Raw genomic sequence first — 17783 nt, forward strand, 5'->3', positions numbered from 1 at the left:
AGTCAAGTGCACTATAGGGAGTCGCATTTATAACTCTAATAGAACCACTTTTTTTTAGCCAAGCCAATATTGTCAAGATAAAAGTGAACATGTGTGATATCCCACATTGAATAAGGAAAATAGTTTTTAGTACTATATATGTATGGACTTCTCCTAACTATATATGTATTGTTAGTTTTGAAATTCCTGTCCTGTCCCTTCTTCTCTTCCCATTCTCAACTTCTCCTTGTTGGATTACAGATATATATGGACTGTTTCCTGAAGGCCAGATTCCAGCACTCATAGATTACTTGGGAATTGTTGTTGAGGTATTCGCTTTTTCCTATGTTGCTTCTTATTTGTTCTCTGTATGTGTGTCTCTGTCTCTGTCTTTCTCTTTCTTGGTCGAACATCAAGTACATCTACGGGAAAACAATAATTATTGTGATGTTTCTGCAATCATCTTTTCTTTATTATATTATCATCTGTTATGTACATGCTATGTTCCCTAAGACACTGACTTCACTTTCCGAGAACATGTAATCATCACTCTGTATGTGGCATTGTTGTTAAGAATATATTTATGTTGGAGATTTTTTTTACTAATTGGCATACGATAACAATTATGATTTTGTTTCTACTCCACACTCTTTCCATGTTTTATTAGGGACATCATGTATTTGTAGCAACTGGATGTTCACACATATCAACAGACGAATACCTATATTACATTGAGACTGACATGAGAGACAATGGCTATGATAATTTTCATAGTATCCTTATTCCATAGTACTTACAATCATATGTTTCCCATCGAAAGAAAATTGTGTTTTGATGTGCCCATACCAACACAACAATATGAACCTACTTCTCTTTTTCCAATTAGCAGGACAGCGAACTTGGTATCGTTTATTTAGATTAATTGACATCAAGAAAAAATCAACCTAAATTCTTGGCTGACTGCTACCATAAACTGATTCCTAGTTTGTATAAAAAATAACCCAGATTTTAGCAGTTTTTCTGGCATAACAATCTGTCCACATTTACACCGTTATTTGAGTATTTATGACATATCCCACATTGACTAACGCTTGATTTTTAACACCACTCAGCGAATTTGGTTGAGTTGTTGGATAGCTTAGTGATAATTAACATACATTTTCCAGCCTAGGCAAGTCTACCATGAAATCTACAGAAAGGTTACACCCATCAAAAATAGTGGAAATGAATCCTATTCCATATTCCATGAATATAAAAGGAAAATACGACTCTTCAAAGGGATTTATGCACTACCCTAATTTAAATATCACATGGCCCGAGGATGCGCCCTTTATGACATTTCTCACGATTCCCTCTTCTCCTCTTTCCAACATCATTATATTCATACATAATCCCTATTTACTTTTGTTGTCTTTTTGTTTGTAACAAGCTTCTATTTAATTAAGGAAATGGAAGAGGACATGTTCTGCTACATTCATGAAGGTGGTCAGCTAATTAAATGTGCTGGAGGGTCTGTAGAATATCAGGGAGGTCGTACTAAATCCATGGTTGTTAGCCGACATATGTCACATAGTGATTTCGTTTCAAAACTATGTGATAACCCGACTCATGGTAGCTTGGCATGTAAGGGTATCAACAAAATTTATACCTAAGGTCCTTACACTAAAGTAGCAAAGCTACTATAGCATAGTGGCTCTAGGATCGAACACTGGGAAGGGTTTTTACTTTAACTGGTGAAGTTCGGAGGATGGAGTGAACTTTTCTTAATAAAAATTAGGTTAAGATGAAAACATAAAAAGATGAAGGTGTTGTAAACTAAACTAACATGAAAATAGGTTAAAAGATGGAAAAAGAAGTTTCTCAAAGCTTTGGATAGCCATGCTTAACTCACTGTGTAAAAATGGAGATTTTGGAACTTTTCACCTCGAGTTGGGGAAGCAACTAAGGTGATGCTTACTTCCCGAACCGGTATGTGTTTAACAACTGAGTTTTAGTCCTTCAAAACTTACAAAAAGGGTAGCTGAACCTCATAAATGCTCTTTTAATGATATAGGTCATCTCCTCGACTTGCAATACAATGGCTCGTAGGAGATAACTAATGAATGTCAGTGGATCTAACAATAAGAATCCACTGAGACTAAAAGGTTATCAAGTATTGGCCATTCAAAGCAAGTCAGAGGGATTAAAAGCTTTACTTTGAATGAAAACATTTATGATGCTCAGCTACTTACATTCATGGCTTGGAAATCTCCATCCTGACACGGGAGCTTCACATAGCATCCATTACTTCAAGAAACTAAAAGGTTTTAGCCTCTCATCCTTGGGGATTTCATCCTCCAAGGATGTTTGGCTACTAAGAAAATAGAAAATAGTAGAGAGAAAAAGAAAGCAAAAGATACTCTATATTTCACTAAGTGTAAAATTTACATAAGTTGGTCCCCTGGAGAAAGTTCCCCGACCGTCCAAAAAATGAAAATTACAAAACAATATATAACAGGTTGTTTACCCCTGTATCCTTGCTTAACAACTAAGGAATCATCTAATTGGTGGATTACAAGGAGAGAATTGGGATTTAGACAACAAATATCTGAGGCAAAATAACAAAAAACGTTGGTCGCAAATATCTGGAAGCACTCAGGAGAATTTCGCAGGCGCACAAAATGGCTGCGAAATCATTTCGCAGCCGAAGACTGATTTCGCAGCCAAAGGCTGATTTCGCAGCCCTGCGAAATTGGCCTTCAGCTTGGAGTGATCTGCTTCCATTGGCTCTAACTTCTTCATTTCAACTCTGATTTGTGAACCGTTTGAAGCATTGGATTGTTGACTTCCCGATCTTCGAAATGACATAAAGTATGCATAAATTAGACTTTAGGAAGTACTCCAAAAGTGGCTGAAATGACTGTCATCAAGAATGCTTCAAGGTAGATTCTCTCTTTACTTCTCCTCCTTGCATTCCGGATTGGTTATGGCAAAGGACTTTAAGGCTTCAAAGCTCTGATTCTTCATGTTTCTGAGCTTTCCATTGCTTTGCCATGGATTCCAAATAACTCTCCTCCATCTTGGATTGCTTTGGTGATCAAATTACTAACAAAAACACCAAAACTTACACAAAGTGATTAGAAGTGATTGCAAAGGTCCTTAATATGTTAATTGGGTTAAAAGGCAATAAATACTACTCAAAAGTGTTTAAAAGAGTTAATTACAAGCTATCAAATAGCCCTTTTTGAGTAGTAATCACTATGTGATGAACTGCACTTTGACCGGAATTCTATCAAATTGGAATTCACGGTGAAGTTTGACCCATCATGTCTACTACCTTTGCATGATGACGCAGCCCTACTTAAGATGTTTCAATTCAATGAAATGTTTTGTCGTGTCTATGTCTCATCATCAAGTGAAGTTGTTGAAGGTTGTATAGCACCGAATAGGTACTTAAAGCCTTACAAACATCACATTCACTATGTCTAGTAACTTTTCTTCAAATATATGTAGATGGATTTTTTTTTCTTTATTTGTAGTGCCCCTACTCCTATTGTTGGTTCGAATTCGACACACCTACTTTCCTTCGGTGGTGATCCGCCAATTGATATCTGTAATGACTCTCTTACAATTGAGTCATATGAGTTTTCCCAAAGATGTGCAGAATCAAATATACTCGAGCATGACTCGAGGCTTTTTGAAAATTCCATTATGGGTAGTGGACATACCTTCCCCAATGCTTCTAAGTTCCGTGATGCCATTTATTTGATGTCAATTGTTGGTAGATTCCGTTATTGCTTCAAGAGGAATAGTATGAAACACATGACAGTTATTTGCACAGTTAGTGGATGTCCTTGGTCATAGCTCGTGCTGTTGGGGAATCGAACATCGTTCAGGTTCACACTTTTCATAACCGCCATAATCATAGTTTGGAATATGTTGCTGCATGCCAACCTTTAGTGAGATCCAACCATGCTTCCTTGCTTATCGATGATGTCATACGGTCCACTCCCGATTACCAACCCTGTCAAATATGTAAGGACTTTCAAAGGCAACATGGGATGCAATTGACGTATGTTCAAGCATGGAATATCAAGGAGAAGGCAAATGAGTGCATTTATGGAGAACCCAAATATTATTACAAATTGTTGCCTTGGATGTGTGAGAAAATGGTTGCAACAAATCCGGGAAGCATTATTGAGTTGAGTCATTCAAGTGATGGGCATTTTGAGCAACTCATTGTTTCTCATTCAGTATCTATCCAAGGGTTTGCATTGGGGTTTCGGCCAATCATTGCTATTGACTCTGCCCATATGAGTGGGCCATATAGGGGTGCGTTATTTTCAGCCACCACATACGATGCTAATGACTCCATGTTCCCCTTAGCCTTTGGCATCATGAGCTCAGAAAATTATGACGATTGGTCTTGATTTTTGCAAAATTTGAAGAAGGTTGTTGGAGATAAGGAAGTCGTTATTATCTCGGATAGACATCCTGCTCTCCTTCGTAGTGTTCCTGAAGTGTTTGGGCTTGAAAACCACGCCTACTGTTACCGTCACTTGAAGGAAAATTTCCTCTCTTTTTTGAGCAAACATAACACAAGAGGGAACAAAGATAAAGAAAATGCACTCCAATTCCTTGATAGTATTGCCTATGCAAGGTTAGAGCACGATTACAATATTTCCATGTTTGAACTACGGAAATACAATGACACTTTGGCCAAATGGGTTAAAGAAAATGCACCCGAACATTGGGCTATGTCAAAATTTCCAAAACAAAGATGGGATAAAATAACCACAAACCTTGCCGAGTCGTTTAATGCTTGGTTAAGGAATGAAAGACATCACTCGATTTGTAACTTTCTAATGGAGCATATGGCTAAGTTAGGTTCTATGCTTGTCAAACATAAAGATGAATCAAATAATTGGTATAGGGCTAAAAATTGAAGACAAGGTGCAGTAGAAAATTGCCAAGGGTGAGGTCTATCCGGTCACTCCTTTCATGAATGGAATATTTGGGGTTTCTATTGGAAGCACCTTATTGAATGTCGACATTATGAAGCGTACTTGCATATGTAGGGGTTGGGAAATGTTGGGAATCCCTTGTGAACGTGCGACGACTGTTATTCTTTCCATCGGTCAGAATGTTGTTGATTTTGTTCAAGATTGGTACAAATTCCCAATGCAAGAGTTGATTTACTCGGGCTCCTTCTCCGGTATAGAGACCCATGACATGCCAAGCGTCGATAATGATGGTTTGGTTCGATCTATCACCGGTGAAGTTTTCCTCTCTCTTGACCCTCCCCATACCAAACGCCCTCCCGGAAGACCAAGGAAGAAGCGCATTGAGTCCCAATTTCAAGATAAACGGACTGTCTATTGCTCAAGATGTCATACTTCCGGGCACAACAGGAAAACGTGCAAAAATCCTTTGTCTTAAGTGCAATGCTGTCACATTCTTCCCTTGTTGAAACTATGTTCCATTGTATATCCATTACATGTTTTGAATACTCTTTCTAAAGGTTGTTGCCAACCAAGTTCACATTTGTAACACTGATCATTGGTGTGTTGTAATGGGTAATATTACGTGGAAATTGTTTTCATAATTCCTTTTCTTAATTTCTTAGTAGGGAAATTTTTGACAAAACCATTAAGTCGACCACTTTAAAATTCTAATTTAAGTTATATGGTAAATATGATGCTCCCATCTATTAATAACTGTGTCGTACAATATTTGACTATAGCTGTACTCAACAAAGCTTCTACAGATTGTAAAACAAAATCCATCATTTATAAACATAGGGACACCAAACCTACATATTGGAAAACTTTCATTCAAATGACATATGTTGCTACTATCCCAATATATGGCTAGATATCAATATGCTTCTGCTCATTCTGATCAGCCTCTTCCCCTACACCTTTGGTGTTTCCTAGCTAGATTGTTCATTTTTATTGTCTAGTCATGCTGCATCAACTATGACCTTGTGTTGGCTAGTATGTTTCCTAACCTCAATATGATTCTATTGTTTTTTCAGTTTTATTGAGGAAATTGCTGGTGTAAATTAGCAAGTTCTTTTTTCAGAAAAGTGTGGACAACAAAAGAAATGGGAGGAAAAGACTCTCTATTCTACAATCTTGTTTGTTTTTTATTTCACAAAAAATTAGTGTGAAGATTCAAATTGAGTGTCTAAATTAATTGATATGGGATCTGGGAATTGTTTTATTTGTTTGTTTTTCTTGTTGTTTGCTCTCAGTGGAAAAGAAAAGAAAAGATGCTTACGATTATCATATATTCCCTTAAGTTTTATTTTGTTGTTTTCTTTAAAGAAAACCGAATGTTTCAATTCCAGTAGGCTAAATTGGATGCTTATGCTTTTGTTCTTTTGCCCACTGTTTCTTTGCTGAGATATCCAAAGAAATGAACAACCAAACAAAATTTGGAATTTTCTGATTTGGCGTGTTTGGATTTTTTTTGGTTTATTTATTTAATTTGAGGTTTTTGATTTCGCAGAATATGAAAAGCTCAGCTCGAGTAAGTGAAACAATGGAGGGAAAGTATTTGATTTTTGAAGTTCCAAACAGTGCAAAACTATTTAATATTTGGTATTTTTTCTATGCAAACAAATGAAAGCGTGGAACCTTGAAATGTGTGGTCTCAAATTATTCTTAATTAATTGGTAAATTAGTTTCAAAAATGCTATTTTTATTGCCTTTTAGGTAGATTTGAATCTCTCTATGTACTTTCCTTTTTCCCAACTTGGTACTAACTGTGTGTTCATATTGCTCTTCATATCAGTTTTCAAAGTAAGCCTGATATAGGTATTTCATTCTTCTGATTGCATTTTTGTTCTTTTTAACAATAAGATTGCTTGTTGATCATATCCATTTTCCAGACAGATAATTGGATTTCAGTTTTTATAAACATAGGACAAAAGTGTTTGCTTAATGATTCCATTATTTGAGGTTTTGATAGCCCAAGTGCCTGTCTTTGCTTTATTTCATCAATCTTTTCATTACACGTTCTCTCATTTTGATGTTTCTGCAATGTTTCTGACTCAGAATTTTCAGTATATTAAGGATGAGCAGCAATGTGAATGTGCTTTCAGATGTTTTCTGCAATGTACCATAATGAAACTTAATTGATTTTCCTCAGTTTTCTAATGATCTATCATGGCAACTGCTACAGTTTTAATGTCATTCTTTTGCATTACTGAATTTCCAATATTCTTTCTAGATATGACATGCCTTTCTCTCCAAAGGTTTTGCATATCTATAGTGCAAACTTGTTATTGCAAACCCATCAAAGGCCAATCCTGAGAATATCCATCTTCACTGTCATGAGATGGTTTCAAATGCTTTTGAAAACCATGTATATTGAGTAAAATTTTATGTCTTTCCAACCTAGATATGTGTGTATAACCTAGTATAATTTTTGTTATATTATAGGCATTGATATATATATATATTTTCCATAAGGTTCTGCATTTCTCTAATTTTTACAACTTTGAATTTGAACTTAGTGTGTAGCTGATAAACTAGATGAGATCTGAGATCTTTTTGCGTATTATTAGTGTTCAGAAATGTACCTCAGCTGACATGCCATTCTGCAATTGTAGTCCTTTTTTGTTCTACCTAGTGGCTTGCTTCTGTATAATTTTTTTTTATTTTATATTATAGGCATTGATATCTTGTTTTTTGAGAAGGTTCTGCAGTTCTCTGATTTTTACAGTTTTTGAATTTGAACTTAGTGCCTAAGCTGGTAAACTAGATGGGATCTTTTTGTGTATTATTAGTGTTCACAAATGTACCTCAGCTGACATGCCATTCTGCAATTATAGTCTTTTTGTTTTCTACCCAGTCATCTGCTTCTCTTGAACTTATTATGGTATTTTTGCTCTTAGTCTTGTTCCTGATCTTTGTTTCTCTCCATGCTATGCATGGTAATGTATTTACCATTGACATAAATCATCTAGTTACTCAATACTTTCTTTTATTGAACTTTAAGTTTGTTATCTAACTAACTTCGATATTTTTCCTTTGCAGAGTAGCATATGTTATGGATATCCATTTTGAAGCCATCATGTTAGGCATTACTTATTTTGATCATTAATATCAGAAGTAGTTCTGCCTCTTCTGTCAGTAAGTGTACGTTATTGTTCGCAGTACCATTAGAAGATCCTTTTATTTTTTGGTATCATCATTTTTTAACATGCAAGATGTTCTTTGCCCAACAATTTGTGACCATTCATTTTTGTGTACTGCACTAGTCAGTTTTGTAAGATTTTATTTTCATTGTACAATTATTGCTCATAAGCATAGCACCAAACATCTTGTATGATAAATGTGTTCATTTGTTGACTAGTAATCCTTTTCTGCAATCTTATCCATTTATCTTTCAATCTTGTTTCTAAATTTCTACCCTTATTTTCCTTCATATTTTTCATGAAACATACAATATCATTAGCTTGGATTTCATTTTCCATTTCTCTCTCATTTTCTTTTTCATGCTTTTAGGTTGTTATCTAACCTAAAAGTTTTGCTTCTTCCAGAGTATCATATGATATGATATCCATTTCAAACACGTTGCTTTAAAAGTTTCAGTATTTGAATATCAATATAAGATTTAAATCTGCCACTTTTATCAATAAATGTATGTTAAAACTTTCCTTTAAATCGAATTGATGTTTTGATTTCCTGGTACTGCCTTTCTTTTACCTGGCTTTTATTCCTTGCATGTCGCTAACTATTTTTCATTCACCTAATTTTTCCTTGGTGCTACAGCCTTCCCTACAAATAGGGTTTTTTTTGCTCCCCCCTTACAGAACATGATTGATCTAATAGCCCCAAACGCAACACACACACATGCATTCACACCCTTCCATTTATTAATTGTGCAAATACAACAGCTGTTAGTGCATTGGTTTCCCCACCTCCTACTGTACACCGGTGTTGAAAATACGGGAAAAAAACAACCAGTCCATTTCAGAAACAGATGGACAGCAGACAAAGGAAGTGGAGAAGCCATGTTCCAACAAGATCTGGACCGGTAAAATATTCTAAACTCCTTTAACGTACTTATACATCTATTGCCCTTTAGCCTAAAATCATAAATTGTGAGATATTTTTAATATATTTTCCTTATTTCATGTTATAGGCTAAGTTACCGAAATCCCGCTGCTGGGGGAAAAATTCCTATCAATCATAGATACACTTCCTCTGGAGAAGAAAAATGTCATCAGCGGTATGGGATTTGGAGGATTGTTGCAGCTTACCTGCAAAGAGTTGCGGTATGACCTAATAACGTGGATAGTCGCCAATTATGACATTGGCTACCACCGCGTTTGTATGCAAACTAATGTTGCTGTCCCAATCACACCCCAAGATGTTAGAGAGGTCCTTGGTATCCCGGACCAGGGCATTGACATTCTCTTTTACAATAGGCACAGCACACCCAACTGCACTTATGACATTAAAATATTGGAAGATAGATTACGTGATCTACTGGTTGGCGAAGAATTCATGAAGTCTTTCCTCATTTTCGCCTGTGCCACTATCCTTGCCCCTAACTCAAAACAAGAAGGCATGCATGACTTGTGGGACACGATTTGGGATAGTGATGTGGGTGTCCGCAAAAATTGGGCCAAGTTTGTTCTCCAATATCTGGAGGATGGGATAAGGGACTATCGGAATAGTCATTCGACATACATTAGAGGTTGTGTGTTGTTTCTTCAGGTATTGTGTTCTCACTCTCTCCACATTACTGACATATGTCTGTCAAATTAATTTCTTATGTTGTTGATATTCTAATAGCTTTTCTAACCGACTTATATTTGCTTCCCACTGCACAACTTTTCTATATGACGAAGTTCTACATCACTTCTTTTAAAGTTGAAGTGCGCAGTTCACTATGTGCTGCATGGACCGATAAGCAAATCAAGGGTCGCTTGGCAGCCAAAATACACACTTATGGCAATTATGGTCATGTCCAGGTATGGTCCAATTTAGCTAATTCATAAATGTAGATTCGTGTGATCATTAATTTTGTTTTTTATCTATGGGTAGGTTATAGAGCGAAGCAACTCAGATGTACATAATGATGCATGGCCATGCGAGGTAGGAAGCTCACATTCTGATGACCCAACCGAGGTACGCCATCACACTACGACTTTATTACTTCACAAACAAACTTGATCACTATCCTCCTTATAGATGACCATGGTAATTGAGACTCCTTGTTGCTATCAATAGACAATTCAAGCACGGTTGATTTGCAATTCAGAGCATCTCATGAGCCTCGCTTCATCTATGGTATAAGACATTGCCACACTACGGGCAAGGTCTAGTGGAGGACAAAGTGGCTGTGCACTAACCCCACCAGATGAAGCAGTGAATGCGTAAAAAAACAAAGAAGAGGGTAGCACCGATGTGCATCCATTTAGTGATCAAATAATGGGAAAAGCAACCGGTTCAGCAACCACACATTCTGGCCAGCAAAGGGCCACCAATGCAGCAGTAGATGATGGCCTATTTACTGAACAAGAGCCATGCCCACCTTCAACAAAGGGTGCTGAATTTCATTCACCTAAAGGGGTGCAAATGGGTGTTGAAGAAGGGTATGGCAGCAAACCGGTTACATCTATCCCTAGGCGGAGATTTAAACACATAGCGAAAAGGCTTGTGAAGCCAACCGCCATTTGCAAATCCCCATTCGTCTCTCAATGTGTTAGCCAATTTCCTAAAATCAGCCATGAAGAAAGGGTGGTTGCTGATTATGCATTGTCGGAAGCCGGTGACCCAAGGTACGTCACATGAATTAACCATCTAATGTTAATGCGAGCATTATTGTTAAAGTTTATGGCTATTGACTTAACACATTTTTTACATTGCAGTGAGATCTTGTGCCATATGCATGGCACATACATCACATGGGATGAGCTTTCTTCGCTCAATGGAGGCCGTTGGGTGAATAGTGTGGTATGTGTCAAATGTTCTGTCTAGCCCCATAGTGGTTAAATATGAATCACATTTTTTTTTTCCTAATTAACATGTGTACAATTTCAGATTGTAGGAGTGGTGTGCCGAATGCTGAATGTAGCACAAGAAATACCATCGTGGGCACACTATTTCGACCCATCCTTCTCCGTGAGTCCTTAATCATAATTGTTTAATGCGTTTCTCTATTATTTTAAATCGGAGACAATGTGGTTAGTTGTAACAACAAATTGATAGGTGGTGCTGGCCAACCTGTCGACAAAGGCAAAAAGCATGAAATAAGGGACCGGTGTCGGATGTTCCTAGATGCTGAATATGTGGGTCATGATTTCTCAAGTTGCGAGCTGGTACTTCAAACCTAGTACAATGGATTCACAGCCAAATCCTCTTTTTCATTTATTTACCAAATTATTTTGCCCTACTGACCTATTAATGGAAATGTAAACAATCCCCTTGTAGCTTTTCTTTCTCGTCTGCGACAACAACCACTGGCACGTGCACGTGTTGAATATTCCATCCTCGAGAGTCAAAATCTTATCTTTGTTGCCTTTAAGAAGGGGTAATGGGATAAGTGCCATATCGAGACGATTGTCTAAGACAATTGGAAAAGCATTCCATGCTCATGGCATCCTACGGCGATTGGATGTCTCAAAATTCGAGCATGTGCAACCCCAAATTGTGTAACAAAAAAATGGGTAGATCACTTTCGCCCTTAAAATTTTATGTATCTTGAACTATGTGGTAGTGATGTATTTATCTTTTATGCTTGATGTATGCATATGATTGGTGTAATGATATTGGTGGTGTAGATTTGATTGTGGCATGTTTGCAATAAAGTACATGCAACATTGGAATGGGGCCACGATAGCACATTCAATCGCGGAGGTAAGCACAACCAAAACTATTCAACTTGGTTCTTTTGCAGTCTTTACATTTAATGCCCATGATTCTGATTTCTGTTGTGCAGGACAAGATGCATTTATATCGATTGAGGCTGGTCGTTATGTTGGTTACGAATGCTGCAAACAATGCTAGAGATAAGGTCATGAAGGCATGTCGAGTGTGACATATGAGGGTAGTCCCACTTCAATTACTTGCAATTTAGTAAATACTACATGTCACCTATAAAAGACAATGTCACTTTCTATTAAAAGTTTTTATTCTCATGATTAGTGTCATTATTATTAATATTTTTTTTTTTTTTTTGTTAATTGCAGCCGACATTCGGAAAACATAATTCCTCACAACCATGAAGCCACCATGAGAAAGAGGGGAGAAATTTGACAATGCGGAATCGTGGATGCTGGAGAAAGGGATGTGATCATAAGACATTCTCATCATCAATCAAACTTTATAATATAACTGTTCATATTTTGTTTTTTTTTTTGTAAATTTAGGCATGCCCAATACCAGAGCTCTTTAAAAACTCTATACATACATCAAAATGGTTTTTTTGGTTGACCATTTTTACTTTGGGCACCTATTGCATACTTTTGATACACATACATCAAAATGCTTTTAGATTAATTTATCCGTTTCTACGAAACATACATTGGTATATGAAATTTTGGTTGACCTAAAAAGGTTACTCCATCACCTCTTTGCAGGTGTGTAGTTCTATGAGATCCATGCAATATGAGAAACTATTGCCTATGTTGAAGAACTTGCTTTCTATTCTGCATACTATTTGGCCTAGGTAAATCTCTCCCTTTTATTTATAAAAAAAAAATGAATTGTCGTTCTCTCCCTTTTATTTATAAAAAAAAAAATGAATTGTCGTTCTCTCCCTTTTATTTCATCTGTACTTACTGGTTCGGGGATTTTTATTATTCAATACTCTTCTTCCATTGTTCTCTTTGGTTTGTTCTCTACACAGGAAATTGATTTGAATGTGTAATTAGTGATTTATTTGGGAAGAATATTCTAACTAGTACTTTGGTCGACCACCTAGTGGCTAGGTTCTTTATGGGGAAACCAAAATGTTGCCAACACTCAAAAAAGGAATTTGACAATTCTAGAGCAAAAACTCTCCCTTTGTCTTTCTTTCTTTTTCCTTTTTACAATTATGAAGTACTGCACAAAGCCACAACTGTGCATGCTTAGTGTTTCCATTGATATTGAAGGTTTAGTTCAATTTTGATAGAATTTTAAAAGATAAAAACCTGCTTGCCTTTAGATAGGTTTACTGGAACTTAATTGTGTTTTGCTGCTCATACAAACATTTTCCATTTCTGTGTATGATTCAGCTGCATCATTGTTTTTAATCTGGACATAGTTCTTCATCATCATGTGTTAACATTTTTACCAATCTTCAGGAACAAGGAAGAGGGATATTTCCTTGCTTCTGAGCTTCTGAAGAAGATATGTTCAAATCAGAAAGGTGTTGAAGCTTTAAGAAACTTGCCTACTCTTTTGAAGAGGCTACACAACCTAACTGAGGATCTTAGTAGGAAGGCAAACAATGAGAAGATGTTTGGCTTTGGCCATACTACAGTTTTCTTCCATTATACTAGCTGTACGGGCAGTAATTTAACTTCTTGCAGATGTTAAAACTTTCTGATGTTCATTCTTGTTAGACGATCACTTACACTAAATTGATGGTGGATATATTATTAGGAAATTCTCCCAATTGGAGCAACTAGATTCGAGGAGGCACTGCAAATGGGCTCTGAGACCTATCATCACTTAAAGGTTAGTTTGTTCAAACGAGTTGTTTTGTTTTAATGTACAAGTTTCTTATCTCTATTGTGTGACAAGTTTTGCAACAATTTCAGTTGGCTATCCAAAAAAAGGAAAAAAAAAATTGATACAACAATTTGTGAATTTAAATTTTACTGTTTTAAGGAGTAATGAACCTCTATGGAAAATACATCTCTATGATACACTAAAGAGTTTCTTTGCCTATTAAAAATTATAAAACTCAAGAGTTTCTTTTTCTTTTCTTTACTTTTGTTTCCATGGTTTAGTAATTCTGTTCCAAATCCAAATTGTGTGTATAAAAAACTTGTCTTCAAGATTGAATAATATTAATGCTCATGACATAATATCACTTTGTGTAACTTTAACTTTGATAATTCTGAAAGTATTCTGGGTTTTCAGTGTTTCTGTGTCTAAATGCTACATACACTTGAAGGATTGAAATTTTAATGAAGTACGATGTAGTGTGGGAACTTTAAATTTGGAAATTTGTGTTATGATTACATGCTATTGTAGCTTGAAGCTCCTCCTAGGAGTTCATACTTTCTAGGAAGGTAAAATGGCTATGTATCTGTTGCTCCCTAGCCATGCTTCTACTCATTTATTGCTTGTAATTTCTGTTAACAAAAAGAGAAGGCTGTTATTACAGAAAAATATGGTGCCCATGGGTGTGATGTTGGTGAGGATGGTGGGCTTGCTCCAAACATTTCCAGGCAAGTTTTTTTTCTTCTTCACCGGATTTTGCTCATGTGCACATTTTAGTAACAAACCCACCATAGTGTTTGAGGATATATATTTTAGATAGAAGTTGTATTCTGCATAACTCATAAATCCATTATTATATGTTAGTTAAATATGGTTGAGCTCTGGCTGCATTTCTACCCAGCCCTGTGGAAACATGATAAAATTTCTGTAAGAGTGGTTGGTATTAATATGATTTATTTGAAGCTTAATGTTTTCTAAGTTCTTTCTCCTTTTTTGTTTATGTTAAACAAGCTTGTTTGAATGTTGACCATCCTTGATAAATAGCTGTGGCATATTGGTTCATGTTTGTTAACCCTGATGGTGCTTATTTTAGTTGGTATATTCTATTGGGAAAAACTATCCTCATTGTTAATAAAGTTTCTTGTGTTTTTGATTCACCATATGCAGTGTACAGACAGAGGACTTCATTATACCAACTTATGATTGTGTATCTCCTTGCATAGTTGAGTTGAAGAGAATTCCAAAGTGTGCTCCTTTGGTTGTTGGTCATCATGGTTTTGGGGAATTTAGTTTATGGTATGCTGCCTTCTCTGCTTGCATATTAGTTTCTTCCATCCATTGAAAGGCTACTGATATGGGAATTAATTGGCTAGCATAATTCAGGTTTATTAAGATACATCATTAGTATTATCTGGATAAAAAGGTTCTATCTCATTTTCTGCACTGGTTTTGACTTATTTGCACTTGATACTTAATATCAAGTCTCGGCAAAATACTTAAGATTGTCCTTAGGAAAATGCGTGAATAAAGTTTTGAAATGGTTTGAATTGAAACAAATATCAAATTATCATAATTTCTTTTTGGTTTGGAATTTTGATTGCTAACTGAACTGTCTCTACATTTTTTGAGTGGTAACCAGCTTCTTGTACTTCTTAGTTTCCCTGTCTTACCTTAATGGATCCAATTATTTCTGTTTCCTGCATTTCAAATTAGGCATAGGTGTAGCCCAGTGTGCTTAAATCACATGGTGAGCAGTGATATTTGTTTTTTTTTCCTTCATGTGCAATTGAAAATTTTTTGAATTTCCAATCCGCTACCAAGTTATAGGACTCTAATTGATATCTGTCAATTCATTGAAATTGAAAAGTTAAGGAACTCTGTTGTCTAGATCAATTTCTTAATGTTATAACTTCTATTATCATATTCATATCATCTGCAGATTCTTCTGTATTATAAATTATAAAGATCAGGCTTCTATGTCTTAATTTTGTTTCTAGTGGAAACTGAAACGTATTACTAGGTCATGAAAAATCATCAAGATACTCTTAATTGTGTGAAGGAAAATTCCTGTAATGATCAGTCATTTAAAAATGATTTAACTTGATCCAAATGTGAACTTATAATAAGCTTGATAAAAAGTCAGCCACTGTGACTAGTGAATTGTTTTTTTTCCTCTTCTAAAGTGAGGAAGTCCTGGACCATAAGCCTTGGAAACAAAGATGGAACACACACAAACACGGAATAACCATCAACCAGCAGCATTCAACTATTCTAAGGGTCAACAAGTCCTTCTCATGATAATTTTTTATAAAAAAAAATTTAGTCAAAATATGGCCTTTTACGTCTGGCACTCCAGGATTTTATTTTCTGTTCTTTGGTTATATTTTGCTAGTATTTTTTGTTTCATCCAATTTGTTATGTTGTGGTGCTTCATTGTAATTACTACCTCTACAATTTCAGGAATGTGGAATCAGTTTGTATCTTATTACAACGTTTCCCCAGGTGAGTTTAATGTGATTGACTGTTTAGTTTTTATTGCCACTTATGGTTCTTATAAATTCCATTTTTTTTAAAAGTTTTTTTGTACTTTCATTAAATTCTCTTATTACAAAGTTTATCAACATTTAAGCTGCATCAACCTGTCTTGTAATTCTTGTTATTCTTGTTATTTGATGATGCACACCTGTTTTTACTTCTTTCAGGGACATTTCCCAACGCATCCTCATATCAAGGTTCACAATGCCAAGCATTTCAATTTTTGAGTTCATTCCAATCAGCTTGTTTAGTTTCCAAAGTGAGGTTCCTCTTTCCAGCAATCCTGATGTGGATTTGCACATAAACAAAATAATGGCTGCAACAAAAATGTGGTTCTCAAAGCACAATGAAAATTACACCTTTCTTCCATTAGGGGGGGAAAGCATTGTTGTGTGGCTTCTTGTTGCAACTCTTTCTGACTCTGACACTCAGCATGACAATCAAATGAATGATTGCCAAACAAATCCAGTTGGATGGTGGAGACTAGCTCTCCTGGTGAAAAATATGGTCATCCTGGGAAGTGCATTAGATCCAAGGTGCTTTATAGTGTTTTAAAACAGTATCTAAATACAACATATACTGTATCTCATGTAATGCTTCTGCTTTATGTCTTTTTAAAGCATTGGGATGAAGGCTTCCCAGTTCTAAACATTGAGGGGCACTTAAATGTTCCATAGAAAAGAAGTGGTTCCATTGTGTTTTTGCATGACCTTCTGAATGTTTTAATAGCATTTGTAATAAAATTGTTTCATGGCATGCATAGGATGATATTTAAGATTTCAGGAATGATGTGAGTCCAGGTCTTTGGAAACATAAATCATTATTGTGCCACTTTGGTCTTGTTATGGATTTCACCTTAAAGGTGGATTTGATCCAGAAAGCTATGGTAACTGCAAAGTGATGTTTTAATTTCCAAGGAACATTTAAGTGGCCCCCACTTAATAGATTATTATTCATTACTTTAAATCCTTTTAGTACAAGGAGATGGGTTAATAAGACCAAGTACTAGTGAATGTTCTTTTCTGGGAAACTAGTATGAGGAATATACTTCTGGAACATTAAGCATGAACCTAAAACGTATCATGCACTTGAAGCTCTGATGGACAATAACTAGTGTTGAAACTATTATTTCAACTGAAGCCTGGCCAGGAATCGACAACTTATTTTCTTATTTTAAAAGACTGATTGACTGATGTAGTAAGTTTTTAAATCATCTCACTGTGTAGGGCAGCTGCTATTGGTGCTTCAGCTGGTCATGGGATCATTGGTACACATGATGGACTTGTGTACATGTGGGAATTGTCTACCGGTACTAAGCTTGGCAGTTTACACTATTTCAAAGGTATGTTACACCCTATAACAATTTGACTTTTCTCTGATTTGCTCTTCCTTGGCATGAAATTGATGATGATTTAAACTAAGAAGTACTGGTTTTGCATAATTAGTCATGTACCTTCATCTGTTTCATTTTCAACTGGAAAATAATATGCATCTTCCTCCTTTCTAACCCTTGTATTTTTTACTAATTTAATTTGTAGTTTTGTATATTGCACTACTAAATAATTCTTCAGGTTATGTTAACTGTCAAGGTTATTTGTAGGATAAAGAACTGAA

The 17783-nt window shown here is 35.8% G+C and overlaps 1 protein-coding gene across 5 annotated transcripts; it reads left to right on the forward strand.

The window, feature by feature from the left end:
• The first annotated feature begins 236 nt into the window (after positions 1-236).
• Positions 237-17646, forward strand: LOC104880625 (uncharacterized). Of its 5 annotated transcripts, none has more exons than XM_019222856.2 (17): positions 237-308; positions 8004-8105; positions 8867-9006; positions 9115-9692; positions 9827-9949; positions 10023-10106; positions 10209-10759; positions 11762-11837; positions 11920-12027; positions 12170-12648; positions 13268-13467; positions 13569-13643; positions 14286-14362; positions 14802-14930; positions 16095-16136; positions 16337-16705; positions 17396-17646. In XM_019222856.2, exons 11-17 carry the CDS (start codon positions 13414-13416, stop codon positions 17535-17537), a joined length of 888 nt encoding a protein of 295 aa, XP_019078401.1. In that variant the 5' UTR covers positions 237-308; positions 8004-8105; positions 8867-9006; positions 9115-9692; positions 9827-9949; positions 10023-10106; positions 10209-10759; positions 11762-11837; positions 11920-12027; positions 12170-12648; positions 13268-13413; the 3' UTR covers positions 17538-17646. The 5 variants fall into 5 exon arrangements, with proteins under 5 accessions (XP_019078401.1, XP_059596833.1, XP_019078404.1 ...); XM_059740850.1 differs by having other exon boundaries at positions 9849-9949; XM_019222859.2 differs by having other exon boundaries at positions 8004-8099.
• The last annotated feature ends 137 nt before the right edge of the window (positions 17647-17783 follow it).

Source organism: Vitis vinifera, chromosome 11 (genome assembly GCF_030704535.1).
Source record: "Vitis vinifera cultivar Pinot Noir 40024 chromosome 11, ASM3070453v1".
Classification (NCBI taxonomy): Eukaryota; Viridiplantae; Streptophyta; class Magnoliopsida; order Vitales; family Vitaceae; genus Vitis; species Vitis vinifera.

Coding starts and splice junctions, on each gene's coding strand:
- LOC104880625 (XM_019222856.2), top strand. CDS start 13,414: ATGAGAAGATGTTTGGCTTTGGCCATACTACAGTTTTCTTCCATTATA. Junction 13,468..13,568: donor TTTCTTCCATTATACTAGCT/GTACGGGCAGTA, acceptor ATATATTATTAG/GAAATTCTCCCAATTGGAGC. Junction 14,363..14,801: donor CTTGCTCCAAACATTTCCAG/GCAAGTTTTTTT, acceptor CACCATATGCAG/TGTACAGACAGAGGACTTCA.